The sequence below is a fragment of the Bison bison genome, unplaced genomic scaffold, assembly GCF_000754665.1.
Source record: "Bison bison bison isolate TAMUID 2011002044 unplaced genomic scaffold, Bison_UMD1.0 scf7180017864309, whole genome shotgun sequence".
In the NCBI taxonomy this organism is placed as follows: domain Eukaryota; kingdom Metazoa; phylum Chordata; class Mammalia; order Artiodactyla; family Bovidae; genus Bison; species Bison bison.
In genome coordinates, this window is record NW_011494881.1 from 7,115,268 (window position 1) to 7,135,478 (window position 20,211).

A 20,211-nucleotide genomic window follows, 5' to 3' on the forward strand; every position below is an offset into this window, starting at 1 on the left:
AAACTGTGGAAAATTCTGAAAGAGATGGGAATACCAGATCACCTGACCTGCCTCTTGAGAAATCTGTATGCAGGTCAGGAAGCAACCGTTAGAAATGGACATGGAACAACAGACTGGTTCCAAATACGAAAAGGAGTACGTCAAGGCTGTATATTATCACCCTGCTTACTTAACTTATATGCAGAGTGCTGCTGCTAAGTTGCTTCCGTCGTGTCTGACTCTGTGCGACCCCATAGATAGCAGCCCACCAGGCTCCCCCGTCCCTGGGATTCGCCAGGCAAGAACACTGGAGTGGGTTGCCATTTCCTTCTCCAATGCATGCAAGTGAAAAGTGAAAGTGAAGTCACTCAGTCGTATCGGACTCTTAGCAACCCCACGGACTGCAGCCCACTAGGCTCCTCCATCCATGGGATTTTCCAGGCAAGAGTACTGGAGTGGGGTGCCATTGCCTTCTCCGAGTACATCGTGAGAAATGCTGGACTGGATGAAGCACAAGCTGGAATCAAGATTGCTGGGAGAAATATCAATAACCTCATATATGCAGATGACACCACCCTTATGGCAGAAAGTGAAGAGGAACTCAAAAGCCTCTTGATGAAAGTGAAAGTGGAAGAGTAAAAAAGCTGGCTTAAAGCTCATCATTCAGAAAACGAAGATCATGGCATCTGGTCCCATCAGTTCACGGGAAATAGATGGGGAACAGTGGAAACAGTGTCAGACTTTAATTTTTGGGGGCTCCAAAATCACTGCAGATGGTGACTGCAGCCATGAAATTAAAAGACACTTACTCCTTGGAAGGAAAGTTATGACCAACCTAGATAGCATATTCAAAAGCAGAGACATTACTTTGCCAACAAAGGTTCGTCTAGTCAAGGCTATGGTTTTTCCAGTGGTCATGTATGGATGTGAGAGTTGGACTGTGAAGAAGGCTGAGCGCCGAAGAACTGATGCTTTTGAACTGTGGTGTTGGAAAAGACTCTTGAGAGTCCCTTGGACTGCAAGGAGATCCAACCAGTCCATTCTGAAGGAGATCAGCCCTGGGATTTCTTTGGAGGGAATGATGCTGAAGCTGAAACTCCAGTACTTTGGCCACCTCATGCAAAGAGTTGACTCATTGGAAGGGACTCTGATGCTGGGAGGGATTGGGGACAGGAGGAGAAGGGGACGACAGAGGATGAGATGGCTGGATGGCATCACTAACTCGATGGACGTGAGTCTGAGTGAACTCCGGGAATTGGTGATGGACAGGGAGGCCTGGCGTGCTGCGATTCATGGGGTCGCAGAGAGTAGGACACAACTGAGTGACTGAACTGAACTGAACTGAAGGAGACAAAAGAACTGTACACAGAAAACCGTAAGACACTGATGAAAGAAAGACAACATAAACAGATGGAGAGACATTCCATGTTCCTGGGCAAGAAGAATCAATATTGTGAAAATGACTATACTACCAAATGCAATCTACAAATTCAATGTGATCCCTATCAATTTATCAATGGCATTTCCAACGAAACTAGAACAAAAAATTTCACAATCCATATGGAAACAAAGAAGACCCTGAATAGCCAACGCAGTCTTGAGAAAGAATGGAGCTGGAGGAATCAACCTTCCTGACTTCAGATTATACTACAAAGCTACAGTCATCAAGACAGTAAGGTACTGGCACAAAAACAGAAATACAGACCAATGGAACAAGATAGAAAGCCCAGAAATAAACCCATGCACCTATGGGTACCTTATTTTTGACAAAGGAGGCACGAATATACAATGGGGCAAAGATGGCCTCTTCAATAAATGGTGCTGGGAAAACGGGACAGCTACATGTAAAAGAATGAAATTAGAACACTCCCTAACACCATACACAAAGATAAACTCAAAATGGATTAAAGACCTTTATGTAAGACCAGAAACTATTAAACTCTCAGAGGAAAACATAGGCAGAACAGTCAATGACATAAAAAAGCAAGATCCTCTATGACCCACCTCCTAGAGGAAAGGAAATAAAAACAAAAGTAAACAAGTGGGACCTGATTAAACTTAAAAGCTTTTGCACAGCAAAGGAAACTATAAGCAAGGTAAAACGACAACCCTCAGAATAGGAGAAAATAATAGCAAATTAATCCTGATGAAGGATTAATTTCCAAAATATACAAGCAGCTCATACAACTCAATGCCAGAAAAACAAACAACCCAATCAAAAAGTGGGAAAAAGACCTAAACAGACATTTCTCCAAAGATGACATATAGATGGCTAACACACACATGAAAAGATGTTCAACATCACTCATTATTCAGTTCAGTTCAGTTGCTCAGTCGTATGATGAGATATCACCTCACACAGGTCAGAATGGCCATCATCAAAAAGTCTACAAACAATAAATGCTGGAGAGGGTGTAGAGAAAAGGGAATGTTCTTGCACTGTTGGTGGGAATATAAATTGATACAGCCACTATGGAAGATGGTATGGAGATTCCTTAAAAAACTAGGAATAAAACCACCCATATGACCCAGCAATCCCAATCCTAGGCATATACCCTGAGGAAACCAAAATTGAAAAAGACACCTGTATCCCATTGTTCATTGCAGCACTATTTACAATAGCTAGAACATGGAAGCAACCATTGACAGATGAATGGATAAAGAAGTTGTGGTACATATATACAATGGAATATTACTCAGCCATAAAAAGGAACACATTTGAGTCAGATCTAATGAGGTGGATGAACCTAGAACCTATCATACAGTGTGGAGTCAGAAAGAGAAAGATAAATATCATATTCTAACGCACATATATGGAATCTAGAAAAATGGTTCTGAAGAATTTATTTACAGGGCAGCAATGGAGAAACAGACTTATGAACAGACTCTATTCTCAATAGAGAATAGACTTATGAACATGGGGAGATGGGAGGAGAGGATGAGACGTATGGAAGAAACTTACATGACCATATGTAAAATAGATAGCCAAAGGGAATTTGTTGTATGGCTCAGGAAACTCAAACAGGGGCTCTGTATCAGTCTAGAGGGGTGAGATGGTGTGGGAGATGGGAGGGAGGTTCAAAAGGGAGGGCATATATGTATACCTATGGCTGATTCATGTTGAGGTTTGACAGAAAACAACAAAATTCTGTAAAGCAATTATCTTTCAATAAAAAAATAAATTAAAAAGAAAAAATCAGTTTCAAGGTCAATCTTTTCTTCCTTCAAGATATTTGCTCATATATTTCAAATAAACAGTGAAATAATCTTAGACTGAGCACAAAGATTGATGAAAAGAACTCATAAATGTTATTTTTTTTTAAAAACACAGAAAGAGATGGCAGCCAAGATAATGATTTTAAACTTTTTTCTAAAAATGAAAGATTGTTTGGAGGTTAACAAGAATATAAAATTTTCCTTGTCATTGTATTTTTTGATCAAATAATCTAATTGAGGCATCCCTTTTAAGACTGAGGTCTCCAAACTCAGAGATATAAGACAGTCTCCAAGCAGAAATAAATTTCTAATATTCTACCACAATAATTTTGCTTTACTGACACAAATATAACAGACTAAAATCCAAAAAAAAAAAGACAGAATATGACATCACTATCTTTTATCTGTTTAAAAGATTTGTAAGAGCTCCCTTGGACAACACCCATACAAATTAGACAAGTCTTTTCATTTAAAATACTGGAGTGGGTTGCCATGCGCTTCTCCAGGAGACCTTCTCAGCCCAGGGATTGAATCTGAGTCTCCTGCAGAGCAGCCAAATTCTTTACCCTCTGAGCCACCAGAGAAGCTCATAATCTTTAGTTAAAAAACAAAAAGTACCCATTTTCAAAAGTAGTAAAACTTAACAGCAATAAACATTCTGATTTCAAGTTTATTCTGCAGTATAGAAATCCAGACAAGGAACAGCAAACTATGGTCCATGGGCTGAATTCATCCAGCTACTTGCTTCTAGAAATAAAAGTTTTACTGGAATATAGCCATACTCATTTATGTATTTTCTATGACTGCTTTTGCATTACAAGAGCAGAGGTGAGTAGTTATAACAGACTGTACAGCCTGCAAAACCTAAAAAGATTTACTATCTGGACCTTTACAGAAAAAATTTCCAGTTCCTGTATAGTAAGTGAGCAAAAATATTTCTAGTGTTTACTTAACAGTCTCTTTATGAAAATGATCATAGTTTGTATTTTGCTGTCAATAAGACCAAACAGATTTTAAGAACAAGCTGATGGGGAAAAAGCCAAGAGCATAAAGGTCATTCTTGCTCCCCAAAGATTAATTTCTATGCTAAACACTAAAGCTTATAGGATTGTGTTTATAATAAATTCTTTCTTAAGATAAATGATGTAGGTTGAAGCCAGAAAACGATGATGTCATTATTTCAGATTAGCAAGATGTTCATGCCCAATGATATCCTCCAAGTAATAATGTACCTAGACAGGAATAAAAATACTTCAAGTATTATTTCAGATAAAACTATAGAAGTTAAACATAAAAAGTTGGCCTCTGATCAATCTCAGAGATTAAAGGGCTCCAAAGTACACAGAAATTTTTTCAGGAAGATGCTGAAACACAAATCTGTTAAGTGTGAATAAAAATATAACCTATGATTTTCATAATTTAATGCTTAAACACTAGTTGCAAGGTTACATACAAGGTATGTAATGTGTTGATAATAAAAAGAGAAAAATTGGTATAAATAGAGCTTAGTTAATTCCATTAGTTTTCAACAATAATATCTAAAACTATCTATGGGGTTATTGTCATGTCAATTATCATTTTTATAATCTTGCAAAGGAAAAGCTGAAACACAAGTAAACTGAGGAGAGAAAAAAAGAAAAAAAATTATTTACCCTTGGTTTTGCTAGATCTTTAACGACTTCAATTTCTGCATCAGAAATAATATCATGGAAGCGGATAATACGAGGCTTGTCCCACTCATCCTCCTGTTTGGCTGGAGCCAGGATAAATTTAGGATTCCGGTTTCCATCATGGTAGCGACAGAAGAGTTTTTTCTGTCTCCGAGGAGTCTGAACAAAAAGTTTAAAAAATTATAAATATATTAGAGTAATAATATTTTAATGCTGTTCCTATGAAGATAAGAAGCAGTAATCATGCTGGTGTATAGACACAGTACTTGAGGAAGAACATACAAAACAAATAGTGCTCTGCAAATATTCTGCATCAAACAGGACCTTCAGAATTTTAAAAGTTTTATTAATGATTCTTTTCTGGAAGAGATGGTGAGGTTTCTCTTTAACCCTTCTCTCATCAAAATAAAGTTCAGACCTTGTAAACATGAAAAAAATAATAAAATGATTATAGAAATATGAAATGAATGACCAGCCCTGCGCCAAACTTCACAAAGTAACTGGGAAAAACCCAGAAAAGTTTCTTAAAGAAAAAAACCTAACCAGGTTTTCCCAAGTACCTCCTAATTTTAAAAAGTTTAAGTGATTTTTTTTTTACGATGAAAAGAGAGCTCTGAAAGAGAAAATTAGTTATTAAACAAAGAAGCCAGGTGCTTTTAGTAGCAGGTATTCAAGTCAGCAAAAATCAATAAATGTACTTTTCAATCACCTATGTATCACATTAACTAAATATGCGGTTGGCCAGAAAGATAAAAACAACCCCACATGGATGTTTTGGCCAATCCAATGTTATGCCATTGCTGATTCTTCTCTTGATTAAACAAGCATTTCATATTATAAAGTAGAACTAATAGTGATTTATGTTTATTCTTGTTATTTACCAAGAATCAAATCCAAGGTTTTAAATATATCTTTTATATGATGATAAGACCAATTTAACTATTCTGAGAAAAAGGATGCTCTTTTGATTTTGGGCTGAGTTTACGTGTGTGTCACATCAACAAACGGGCAAATTAACAGACTTCTGTTATAAATCTATAGTTCTATTTTGCTCTCTTATTTAAGAGTTTCTAAGGGCAGTAAAAAATATCTGCTCACTACTGGAAATCTGAACACTGACTAGGTACTTAATGATATTATGGAACTACTAACTACTTACGATACTGGAACTATCATGATAATGGTATTGTGGTCATTTAAAAGTCCTTATCTTTAAATGATATACACTAAAATATTTAGATGTGAAATTAAAAAAAAATGTTTCATGAGTCTAATTTGTATTTACTCATTAGATCAAAGCAAAAGTTCTCTGGGAATCCATGAACTTATCAATGTTCATATTCTCCGGGAATCCATGAACTTATCAAAGTGTCAACATAGATAAGATCTACTTATTTGCTGGTAGAGGTTAGGCTGTCAACAGTAAATCACCAAATATCAAGAAGTCATCAATATCAAAACATAAAACCCAGCCTAAGTTTATCAGTAGTAGAGAAAAGTTAAACACTATTCAAATGCTTTCACTTAAAATTACTCCAAAAATTCACTAAATCCTGCCTCATACACCAGCATTCAACTGAACACTAGTACCACATGATACTCCTTTAAAAAGGGTTCTATGATCAATTAAGGTTGAGAAACAAAGTATATCATACTCATAATCATCATAAAAAGGATCTGAAAAGTCCTAAAGCTGAACAAAGAAACCTATGTTCCCAAGGCTTGAACTGTATTATTTTTGGCCTATTACCTTTTTAGTATTCTGGTAAACTGAGTATAAACATATAATATAGATATACAATAAACAAAGGGATATTTACAGACACATTTTAGTATTTTAAAAAATAAATGTTATAAAGCCAAAATCTATTTAAAGTCTTTATGCATTTTTAATATTTCTTAAATAGACTAAAACTTTACATTAGGCAGTCTTATCAAGGCTGACTAGGAGCAAAACCACAAGATATCACTGTATAGATGAATCCATCGTTTCATAGGATGTTAGAATGATATATTACTTCTATGTAAGACTGATGAAATCTCTTTTGCATTAAGATATAAGAAAAAACTGTATCACTTCTCTTAAATAATCTGATCCTTCACCTTAAAAAGCCTCTTCTAATCTATGAAAAGGGTAATAATTACCAAAAATGCATGTAATGGTACATGAGTCACAAGCTTTATTTTAAAGCTATTTTACTAGAAGTTGGAACACATTAAGTGCAACGCCAACAATAAAGTGATGTGACATAACGTAATACTTTAGGAATAATTCTAATTTTTACCACAAAAGTTTAAAAGATTCTGCGTCTCTCCAGAACTACGTACAAGCACACATGCACACTCACACACACACAATTGGCTTTTCCACTTTACCATTTTGATACCCTCCCCACGGCACAGCATTTCGTACTTCTGTCTCTCTGGCAGGTAATCCACAGCAGCACCTTTTTTCTTCAGTGTGGTTTTCTGATCAGATTGGTCATCTGAAGAAGACTTATTGGCATCTTTTTCTTTAGCCATTATATACTCAAAGTATTTTAAGTTACCGTTAGCTCTCTGATGTTCAGGATCTATTACGAAAGAAAGCAAGCATGTTCGTGAGTAAGTTTACAGTTGTTCAAGCATGAGCATAAGATACCCAGTGGAGGAACATGTAATTTACCTTCCAAACCAGGTTGCTTTATGAGAGTGAAAGGAGGCATTAATGAAAATTATTATACCAAAACAACAGGTGTAAATCAGTACTGCCCCAAGCAAATCAAGAGTACAGTTCTAACTCTAGTTCTGGAGATGGAATCAGCCATCTATTTCAAAGTAGTAATTATTGCTTTTACTTTGAGAATGTTCCATGTGACAAGTTACTAAGCAGCCAAAGGAAGTATGATCAATTTGATGTCAAATGAATTTTAAAGTACTACTGATTAAACTTATTTTAAGCAACAGAAAAGATTTTTCTGAGATTGAAATGTAATGACCATGGGGAAGACAGGGTATACAGTTCAAAGGTAACCTTTACCACAGATAATATTATAAATGCCGAACACAGTCTACTTCTGAGGGCTGAGTGCATTTCAGTCCCAAAATTCTAAGTGAGACAGAAAAGAGAAACTAAAAATATAATTTTCAAATAAGCCAGAATCCACTAACTGCCTCAGAATTGCTAGTCATAATTTTTAGCTATCTTTTAGTAGGGGGAAGGAGGACTACTCCACCCATGTGGGAGAAAAAAAATATAAACCACCACTCCCCCCACCTCCCCGCCCACATACACACACACACAAATGAAAAAGACAGACTAGGGCACAGAAAGTTCACTTGTGACGTTAACTAAGTGTTTTAAAAAAAATCCAGCCTTAGATTTGTAAAATACTTCTTGTCTTTGAGAAATTGCTTATGTTGTGATGTACAGAATATGAGGCTAATTTTGCAAAAGAAATGGAAAAATGGGGGGAGAAGAGGGTATGCTACAAGGAAACAAAAAAATTGGTAGGTGTCTCTGGGTGATTGGTTTATGGTGACTCTTCTGTATTTTCTTCTACTTTTAAAATTTTTTCTTAAATGAATGAAGTATTTTTAAATCAGGAGGAAAAAAAATCACTTAAAATACTGGGGGAAAAGGGCTAACTGAATATCTCAATTTATCAATTCATTCAACTAAGAAATAACCTAATTTCAAAAGCTTATTTTCAGATGACCAATCCTTTTGAATTGTTTAACTCTCCTAATATACACATATTTACCTATTCATAAAAAGAACTTAAGTTTTAAAGCTTCATTATATACCAAAGGCCACATGACTTTTTTTAGCATACAATTTCACCACCACAGTTTCTAAGTCAGTAGGTTTGGGGTGAGATCAGGAATTTTCATTTCTAATAAGCATCCAAGTAATTCTGATCATTGGCCTCTTGATCATACTTAGAAAAACACTACATCCCTGTTAAAAATACTAGTGGTAAAATCTTCATATCATATTTTCCTAATATTTAAATACGGCAATCAAATATATTTTCATTCTATTTATTTCTGTGAAATAATTTCAATCTCCGATGGAACTGGAAGATATTAAATGGAAAATCTCATGCATGTGCCCTCAGCAACACAAAACTTAAAGACTGAGAGACTGATTTCCCATAAATGCCTGATTTTCAGAAAACTGATAAATGTTGGAATGTTCTTAAATTTCAGGGAATTGGTCAGGGGTTGCCTCTTATCAATCTTGGGAAATTTTGCTTACAGTTTCCAGGGGCATGAACAAGAAATGACTCAGTTTGAGACGGTCTTACAAAGTAAGCTAAATTGAGCTTTGTTTGTATGACTGGAGGGTTTTGTCTGCCTAGGGAATGTTCAGTGCTGGTCCCCATTTGTTTCTGATTTCAACAAACTCTAACTGAACTCTCACCTCTTTATATTCCCTGCCCTACTCCCTCAACGGACGTATCTGTAGCTTCCTACAGCTTGCATGTCCCAAATGCAGTTCCTCTGCTATTCCTGAATAAACTCATCTTTTTGACAATTATGAGTTTGCTTCATTTTACCTTTTTATTTAGGCTGACGTTTCAAATCACTATTTCCAAATAGGAAATTCAGTAAACCAAAAATTTCCTTCAAAGGATACTGGTTAATATTTAATATGGCAACATGGCAAATAAACAGTTTTGACTGAGTTAGCTATGTTGGATTCAATTTTGAAGTTCCTAAGAAGTACAGAGCAGAGAAACACAGCTACTCTTAATAGTACTATTAGGTGAGAAAGATCAGTTGCCATTTATTTAGAGGATAAACAGAAAGATAAAGTATGTCTGACAGATGAGCTCTTGACTTGTGACAAAAAGTACCAAAACTGTATGACAAATATACATACTCACACATAATTATAATTAGTATATCTATATATCCCCCAATATATCCTTAACCTTGAATTAGGCCAAATTAACATACCTAGTTCAAGAAGCTTCTTTGTGAGCAAAAGCGCCTTATCCAGGTCTCCCTGCTGGTATACTGCATAGCTCAAATAATCCAGAACAGAGACTTTATCAACGGTAGAAATCTCGCCTTCATCCAGCTGCCTCAGTGCCTGTTCCATCCACAGCTCTGTATGGTAATAATCTGCTTCTGTGTAGGCCACTTTGCCCAACTCAAAACAGTCCTCAACTGTTAGAAAAGATTTATGTTTTACTCCTATGGAAAGAAAATACAGAGAACTTTAGGAATCTTAATACTACTATAGGTTTATTTAGGACTATATGGCTTTCAAAGTACTATCTCACTCTCATTTGAACCTCACAACAACCTTCTGAGGTAGGAAAAGCAGGAATTACCCTAGGTTTATAAACAAAGGAACAAAGTACAAGGTAATGAAACATGGCAAGGATCACACAGCTAATAGGTGATGTGGGACCTAGAGAATCCACGATTTCAATTATCAGTCCTCATATCAAAAAGACGCACCAATTAAGCTGAAGTATGCAATTTTCCAACACAGTGGGAATCACCATGAGATATATCTAACTCTTAACCAACACCTTAGGATAAAGGGATACATGGAAGAGAGACAAACCTATTGACTCTTTCCCCTACCATTCCCCTTTTCAAAAGTATTAATGATATGTAATTTACATACCATGAAGTTCACCCAGTTAAAAAATTCAACAGTTTTCACTATATTCACAGAGCTGTACAACCATTACCATAATAGGATTTTAGAACATTTTCATTACCCCAAAAAGAAACGCTGTAACCATAAGCAGTCACTACCCATTGTATCTCCCCTTTCCTGCCCTATCCCTAGATACCACCAGTCTACTTTCTGTACCTACTTGTCTATTCTGGCTATCGCACATAAATGGAATTGGACAACAGGTAGTCTTTTGTGACTGGACTGTTTTACTCAGCATAATGTTTTCAAGGTTCTTTTTATTGCCAAATACCAGCCCACTATAGGATAGACTACATTTTGCTCATCAGTTGATAGACATTTGAATTGTTTCTACTTTTCTGACTTCTATGAATAATGTTACTATAAACATTCATGTACAAGTTTTAGTGTGGAAATATTTTGTCATTACTCTTGAGTATATACATAGCAGTGAAATTGCTGGGTCTTATGGCAACACTATGCTTACCATGTTCAGAAACAGCCAAACTGTTTTCCAAAGTGGCTGCACCATTTTACGATTTTACAATCCTGTGTGTATGCTCATACATAAATCAATGTATGAGGGTTCCAATTTCTCTACATTCTCACCAATACTTGCTACTGCTCATCTTTTTTTATTATAGCCACTGAGGGTACGAAGTAGCATTTCATTGTGGTTTTTAAATTTTATTTCTCTAATGATGATGTTGAACATGTTTCTACATGCCTATTGTCCATCTATATATCATCTTTGGAAAAATGTCTGTTCAAATCCTTTGTCCATTTAAAAACTTGGTTGTCTTTTTACTATTGACTAATTATGTTTCAAATGTTGTACAATCACCATTACTTTTATAAGAATAGGGAAAAGATAAAGAACTACAGAAAGATATAAATGTAAAAAATATTCTCTGAATGATAGCAACCATGTAACATTCCATTTTATGAACAGTAAATCAGATGAGTTAAGTAGAGACTTTAAGAGCCTGAGTATTTTATGCTGTTCTTTGTTTATAGCATGTTAAGTAAACAACAGTGAGAAAATTACATCTGGACCACATATTCTGGGGGTGGGGTGGGGAAGGGAACTGCTTCTGATATAAAACACAGGTGATCCTTGAACAACAAAGTTTGCATTGCATGGGTCCACTTATATGGGCATTTTTTTCAATAAATACATATATGTATTACAAATGTATTTTCTCTTCCTTATGCTTCTCTAAATAACATTTTCTTTTCTCTAGCTTGCTGCTGCTGCTGCTGCTAAGTCGCTTCAGTCGTGTCCGACACTGTGCGACCCCATAGACGGCAGCCCACCAGGCTCCCCCGTCCCTGGGATTTTCCAGGCAAGAACACTGGAGTGGGTTGCCATTTCCTTCTCCAATGCATGAAAGTGAAAAGTGAAAGTGAAGTCACTTAGTCGTGTCCGACTCTTAGCGACCCCATGGACTGCAGCCCACCAGGCTCCTCCATCCATGGGATTTTCCAGGCAAGAGTACAGGAGTGGGGTGCCATTGCCTTCTTTAGCTTACTGTATTGTAAAAATGTAGCACACAATACATACAACATATGAATTGTGTTAATAAGCAACTTAAAATATCACTAAGGCTTCTGATCAATAGTAGACTATTAGTACTTAAGTCTAGGGAGAATCAAAATTTACATGCAGATTTTCAACTGCTCAGGAGCTCAGCAGCTGTAACACCAGCATTTTTGAAGGATTAACTAGTCTACCTAGAAATGCTGGATAAAATCTAACAGTTATCCATTTATCCATTTGTACCATGGCCAGATTCACAGGAATTAAGCAAATTTTTTGAGGTCAAAACCAAAAAGGAACTTGAAACCTAGAGAGGTAAGTAGAGGATGAAGCTGCATCTCCTCTGGAGGCAGTCATCAGATGAGAAAACTAGAAGCATGATTTTTAACCATCAAGAAAGGGATAAAGAGGTCTTCCCTAATGGCTCAGTGGTAAAGACTCTGCCTGCCAATGTGGGAGACATGGGTTTGATCCCTGGTCCGGGAAGATCCCACATGCCGAGGGACAACTAAGCCTGTATGCCACAACTGAGTCTGTGCTCTAGAGTCTGCAAGCCACAACTATTGCGCCCACGTGCTCCAACTACTGAAGCCCCAATGTTCTAGAGCCTGTGCTCCACAATAGGGGAAGCCACCTCAGTGAGAAGCCCGAGTACCACAACTGGAGAGTAGTCCCGCTTGCCGTAACTAAAGAAAAGCCTGCACAGAAATGAAGACCCAGCACAGACAAATAAATAAATTTTTTTTAAAAGAAAGGGATAGGAGATAAAGCCTCAGGCCCATGCAAAATGACAGAACAGACTCTTGAAAAACTACATCTTTACTTAAAAAATGAGCTAGAAAAAACTCTTGTCAGCTGGCAAAGAGAAACAACAAAAAAACTTATTTTTCTCATCCTGCACTGTAGGTAAGAAAACAATCTCTTAAGAATTCCACAGGCATGCCTTCTGGGAGGTTTTGATTTCAAATATACGCTATCTCCATGGTCTGGGAAACCAAAGCCAAGAATTTAACTTAAAGTGATTGGAGGCTGGTAAGGTCAAAGGACACGTGGCAGAAGCAACATTTATACTCTGCAAAACACACCTTCACTTCAGGTTTTGCAATATTCGCACACACAATCTGAAGAAATGCACACAATTCAAAATCACAAAGCACACAATGAAACAAGCCACTATGAGCAAAATCAGCAGAAACTATTCAAAAACAGTATCAGATATCACCCAATATATTCAGATGTTATCAGATTAAGACTACAAAATAACTATGATTAAAATGTTTAAAGAATTTCTAAAAAAAAAAAGAAAAAGAAAATATGAACATGTAAGATACCCTAAAAAGACCAGGCAGATGTGAATAGGAGAAAAAATAGAACTTTCAGAAATTATAAATATTATCAAAGAGACAAACATGTATTGCTCAGGTCAAACAGCAAGTGAGACACAACAAAAAAAGAGAATAACATACCTAGAAGAGAGAACTGAATAACTTACCATAGGATAAACTACTCAGAATGCAGCACAGAGGAGGAATACATATAAAGTGCTAGTTAAAAGATAAGGAAGAAAAACTAGGAAGACAACAGAATGTGGAAAAGGCACTATTTATAGAAATAACAGTCAACAATTTTCTAGAATTAGAATGCATGAAACCAAAGATTCAGGAAGCACAGAGACTCCTAAGCCAAAGTACATGCAAGGGATTCTCAAGGATTTGTTTCAACGAGGAGGAGGAAAATAATTCCAAAAGAAAAGTCTGAGGTACCAAAAAAAAAAAAAAAAGATAAAGAATTTGGTATACACTTAAAGAAAAGTGAGCTATCAGATTGGCAAAAATTTCAAAGTCTGAAATTTTTTTTGTGATGCTGTGGTGAATAGGCACTCTCATGTATCACTGGTAGAAAAAAATAACAGAACCACTATGGAGGGAAATTGGAACAATATTAGCAAAATGTCCTATACATCTACTCTGAATCAGTGGCATCATTTCTAGAAAAAATATCCCAAAGATCACTTGGCAAATAAAAATATATATATATGCACAAGGTTATTGGCAATATTATTTTTATAATAGTAGAAGAGTACAAACAAAACAAGTGTCTGAATCAATGGGGCCCCAGTTAAATAAACTATAGTAAATTCACAAAAGAGAATAACAGGTAGCTATAAAAAGAAATGAGGATTTCTACATAGCATATGAGGTAATATCTAGAGCATATCAATAAATTAAAATACCAAAATACAGAAAGTATACTATGCTGCCTTCTCTGCTGAAGCTGAGAGGAAATAGGAATATATATACACATTTGCTTATATTTTAAAGAAGAAACAGTGGAAATGAAAAGCCTAATAAAGTGGTAGTTCATATAGAAGAAGAAAGCAACAGGTTGGGAAGTACAGAATGATAGTAGAACTTCTGTAAGTGTACCTTATTAAGATAATTTGGACTTTGAATGAATAAAAAAAGTTCTGCATAACTAAAACTACTACGAGAGATATGAGAGACATGGTGATGGTGGTCAAAAGGTACAAACTCCCAATTATATGATAAGTCCTGGGGATGTAATGTACAGCATGTTAACTGTAGTTAATAATACTGTATTGTATATTTAAAGTTGCTGGAAGAGTACATATATTTTAAAAGAAAAAAATTTTTCTAACTATGTGATGTGATGGTGCATGTTAACTAAACATATTGTGGTGATCATCTCACAACACATACATATCCAAGTCATACTGCACACCCAAAACTAACACAAAGTTATATGTCAATCACATCTCAATTTTTAAAAAATCTGGGTGCCTCTTTTAAATAAAAACATAAAATTTTTTAATAATAGAAGAGGACAAAGATAGGATATAAATTAAAAACTAGCCTGTGGGGCTTTCCTGGTGGTCCAGTGGTTAAGAATCTGCCTTGCAATGCAAGGGACACTGGTTCGATCCCTGGTCCAGGAAGACCCCACAAGACGCAGAGCAACTAAGCCCATGCACCACAACTACCGAGCCTATGCTCTAGAGCCTGTGAGCTGCAACTTCTGAGGCCACGGCCCTAGAGCCTGTGCTCCACAACGAGAAGCCACTGCAGTGAGAAGCCTGTGTACCAAACAAAGACTAGACCCTGCTCGCCACAGCTAGAGAAAGCCCATGTGCAGCAACAAAGACCCACCACAGCCAAGTAAATAAATCTTAAAAAAAAAAAAAAATTTTGATAAATGTGCTTTTAGTGATGAAGATATAGAAGAAGAAAAAGGAAGGGGAGAAAGAAAAGGAGGGGTATATTTTCCAACTTTTGATACCAATGTTCAAACAATAAATGTGAAGCTCTCAGTGGTTTAAGTTAATGTCAAAATATCTTATTTCGTATATCAAAACAAAAAGATATAGCACGTCCATGGATTAGAAAATTGTCTTGTTAAAATGACAATATTGCCCAAATTCTCCCCAAGATTCAAAATAAGCCTAATTAAAACTCCTACAGGCATTTTTGTAGAAGCCACCAAGGAAATTCTAAGATTTATTTGGAAATTCAAAGAATCTAGAATAGCCAAAGCAATTTTAACAAAGAACATATTTAAAGGACTTATTCACAAGCGTTTGCAAGTACGTGGAGGTACTGAAATGCTCATATACTAATGACAAGAGTATAAAATGGTACAACCATCTGGTAGTTTCTTAAAAATCAAATATATACCTACCAATTATTTTACTTTAAAAATCAGATATATACCTACCATGCAACCCAACCAATTCACTTCTAGGTATTTAACCAAAAGAAACACATGCCTATATGTCTGATGACAGCAGAAAGGAAATAGAAAAAGGAACACAATGGGGTTTTCCTTAAAAACTTCTGATTCAATATACTTCAACGAATCAGTATATTGGCTAGAATCAGATTTAGCTCTAACCTAACCAATGATGTCAACATTTTTTTTTCCAGTGCTAGCAGAAAAGGTTCATGAAAAATTAAGAAGAAATAAAATCTAGAACACATTTTGCTAGTGATTCTGTCTAGGGGATAACATGCTCTGGTCTGAGGATGTTAGACTTCAGTACAAAGCAGAGTCCTAATACAGAGGTATACATACAGGAGGATCACATGGACCAATACAATCAAACATTCAAATCATACAACTACCTCCATTTACTATATATTTTTTGCCTCCTATTCGTCATTTATGGACAGTAACTGATTATCATGCTTGCATGCTCAGTCCCTCAGTCATGTCTGACTCTGCAACCCAATGGACTACAGCCCACCAGGCTTCTCTGTCCATGGAGTTTTCCAGGCAGGAATACTAGAGTGGGTTGCCATTTCCTCCTCCAGGACATCGTCCCAGCCTAGGAATCAAACTCGAGTCTCTTCCATCTCCTGTGCTGGCAGGTGGATTCTTTACCACTGTGCCACCTGGGAAGTCTGTAACTGATTATCAGTGTACTACTAAAACGAGGATAAAGATCCATATTGTGACAGTTACTCTCTACTTCACACTCTAGTCTAGAAAAGGATACCAACAAACTAACTTATTAATAGTCTAACACGATGCAATCTCAGAAACAAAAGAAACATACTGAATTTTGACTGTAATTTTTCAGTTACGAGAACTGGAATACAGTTCTAAGACGAGCTTTACAATGCAGAAATTAAGAATGTCTTTTCTCAGGGACACACAAAAGACACAAGAGGACAGTATGCTATTAATAAATGCAGACAGCACCAGTAAAATTTTTCACGTGACCTTATATCCTGGCAATATTATTTGAAAGCATAATGGAGACAGTAGAGGATCTTGAGCTCTTCTGCCTTGGTAAAGTATCTCTGGTTATCTTACCTATTGATCTATTCACAATTATCAAAGGCAAAATGTCTGGGAACTGTATTAAAGAAAATGAAAATGAAAGAGAAGTGATGTAGCATTTGAAAGGAAAGGCTGCTTTCGAAGTAGAGAACATGAGAAGAAAAAGTAATGGACAAGAAGACAAATAAAATGACATAAGGGAAGTGATGTTGGCAGAAAAAAACCATAAAAAGCGTTCATACAAAGCATGAATAGTTAGAATTTGATGACCAAAAAAGGCAAATTCTTTCGGTTCAAAGCAAATGGCACAGACGATTGACATTAGCATCTCATACTGAATGCAGTGAAGGAGAGGACAGGATGAATTGAGAGAGTAGCACTGACATATATATACACTGTTGCTGCTGCTGCTGCTAAGTCGCTTCAGTTGTGTCCGACTCTGTGCAACCCCATAGACGGCAGCCCACCAGGCTCCCCTATCCCTGGGATTCCCCAGGCAAGAACACTGGAGTAGGTTGCCATTGCCTTCTCCAATGCATGAAAGTGAAAGTGAAGTTGCTCAGCGACCCCATGGACTGCAGCCTTCCAGGCTCCTCCGTCCATGGGATTTTCCAGGCAGGAGTACTGGAGTGGGGTGCCATTGCCTTCTCTACCACGTGTAAAATAGATAACTAGTGGGAAGCTGCCCTATAATACAGGGGAGCTGGGTTCAGTGCTCTGTGATGACCTAGAGGAGTGGCAGGGTGTGGAGACTAAAGAGGGAGGCGCTATATGGATACTCATAGCTGATTCACAATGTTGTGCAGCAGAAATTATCACAACATTGTAAAGCAATTATCTTCCAATTAAAAAAAAACCTGAATGTAGTAACCCAAGTTTACAGTTAAAACACAAAAGTCCTTTAAATTTATGATCACAGTATAAACTATAATAATATGTGACAGTAGACAGTATAGGAAAATTTACTTAGAAATGTTTGGCTCACCCTTAAACTGCAAGATTTAATTTTAAAATTCTTAGACTTTATAGAAATACTCACTGGATAAAAACTTGATTTGTAAAGAACAAATACATTTAAAACGCACATACCTGGGAAGCTGATGTCTTGCGTCACAGGCAATATGGTACACTCACAGCTGAGTGCACTCCAGAGATGTACAGAGAATCTACTGCTTGGTGAAGTAAGCTTATCAGTTCACCAAGATAATGATGCAAATGACCAATAAGAACATTCAACTTCTACCTGAAGTAACTCAGATTTTATATATGACATATTCTATACAAAAAAGTGTAGAGGACACACAGTTTTGAGGGCATTAGTTCCCTGTTGTCCCCTTTGCCTATCAAAGCAATACCACCATTCTTTTCTACTTTACCACCTCCCCCAAAAAAGTGTAATATCTCTGGAAGCTATGAATTTATTAAACAAGTTAGGGTTAGGAACAACCTGAAACTAAAGGAACAGTCCATATGAACTGTAAAGCCATCATCAATACCAAAATACATATAACTTATCAGATTTTATATTAAAATATCAAGAAAGCATTTCAAAAGGTGGGCTCAAAAAGGAGAAACAGACAAAATTAATCAAGAAGTAACATCACATCAATATAAATCCACTGAAAAAAGCATTTCTCTGATTTTTGGGGGGTGAGGCAATTTAAAAAGGCAAATCATCCTTCCCTCCAGTCCTCATCCTTAAGGCTTCACATCTCAACTGCTACAGTTTTAAGTCTGACAAAACTGTTAGCAAGGACATTAAGAAATGAGAACTCCCATACATTGCTGGAGGGAGTATTACTGCACTTGGGTACATCTGCTCTGGAGAACAATCTGGCTACATCTAGTAAAGTCTGAGAACCTTATATCCTAGAGAAACTCCTGCATGTGTGCAATAGACACAAGAAAACATAATGAAAATGTTTGTTGGAACCTTGGCCCTGCAAAAATTGGAAATAACCTAAGCTACCACTGTTATCCCTTAAATTTTTACAACAGCCTCCTCTCTGATTTCTTTGTCTCTACCTTCGGGTCTCAAACCATTCTGTAGCCAGAATGATATCTCTAAAATGAAAATCATATAATTTCCCGGTTTAAAACTTTTCAATAACTACACACTATACTCAGAATGCTTCAAACTTCTCTATATAACTTACAAAGTCCCTCAAGAGACGGCTTCAGCTTTACCTATATAGCCTCATCTCTCACTATTCTCACACCATCTCGTACCCGTAGTTCACGCACTTGGCTCTTAAACAAACTACTTGTTAGCTATCTGATTTAAACGTTCTCTCCTCTTTGGCCTATACACACGTTCCGTTTGGAATACTTTTTTCATACTCCCTATTTCCTGGCTAATTCCTTGTCCATTATTTCTCAATTTTTTAACATATTCTGTCTTCCAGGAAGTCTCACTTTACACCTCTCATTTATCAAGTTCAGAATTAGATTTCTGTCTATGTGCTCCATGGTCTCCTAAGTTATCTCCAGCTAGGCATTCATCATACCACAGCATAAGAATTTAAGTACCCTAAGGGCAAAAGCAGTGTTTATTCATTATTGCATCTCTAATACTTATACACAATGGTTATTATGTTAAATAGATATTAAATAGATACTAAATGGCTTATATCTATTAAATTATGTTTTAAACCAGAAGCAAATTAAAAAACAAGGCTGTGATCTTATCACAAGTGCTATAACAGCAGAAACAAAATAAAATTTGCAAATGTATACTTTTTTGGAAATCCAACTTAATGGAATTACATTACAGTTTAATGGAACACCATGATTAGTTTTCCCACTTGCTACTTCATTCCAAATTTAGAAAGATAAGCAAGAAAAACATCGTAAGTCATTCATCCCACTGTATTTTCTTACTGAGAAAGTCAATTTCAGTATGAAGACAGAGGTAACATATTTTATTTTTCCAACTGATTAAGGACAAGCAGATAGTAATGGTATATTCATAGAATAAATGACAGATGGCAATAGTAAACTATCACGTGAAGGCAGTTATCAGTAACACAAGTAAAACTGGAAAATTTCAAATTTTGCAAAAATTAAACAATACACTCCACACTCTTTAACAGCTAACAGAAAAAAGAAAAGAAAAGAAATCACAGGGAAAATTAGAAAATACTTAAAAGAGAAATGAAAATGAAATTACAACATACCAAAACTTACAGGACACAATGAAAGCAGTGCTAAGGGTGAAATTTATAGTTATGACTCTTACATTGAAAAAACAAGATCTCAAATCAACAACCTAATTTTACAACTTAAGAAACTAGAAAAACAAGAACAAACAACCCAAAGCTAGCAGAAGAAAGGAAATATTGAAGCACAGAATGGAAAATAACAGA

General features: G+C 36.2%; 1 protein-coding gene across 4 annotated transcripts in view; it reads right to left on the reverse strand.

Annotated features, from left to right (window-relative positions):
* P4HA1 (prolyl 4-hydroxylase, alpha polypeptide I) overlaps positions 1-20,211 on the reverse strand; it is an 82,598-nt gene that overhangs the window by 34,016 nt on the left and 28,371 nt on the right. For all 4 annotated transcript variants that reach the window (XM_010852269.1, XM_010852268.1, XM_010852271.1 and 1 more), the window contains exons 6-8: positions 9,810-10,049; positions 7,242-7,438; positions 4,848-5,024 (exon numbers count right to left, since the gene is read on the reverse strand). In XM_010852269.1, the coding sequence (XP_010850571.1) occupies positions 4,848-5,024; positions 7,242-7,438; positions 9,810-10,049 (614 nt within the window). The remainder of the gene's footprint in view (positions 1-4,847; positions 5,025-7,241; positions 7,439-9,809; positions 10,050-20,211) is intronic.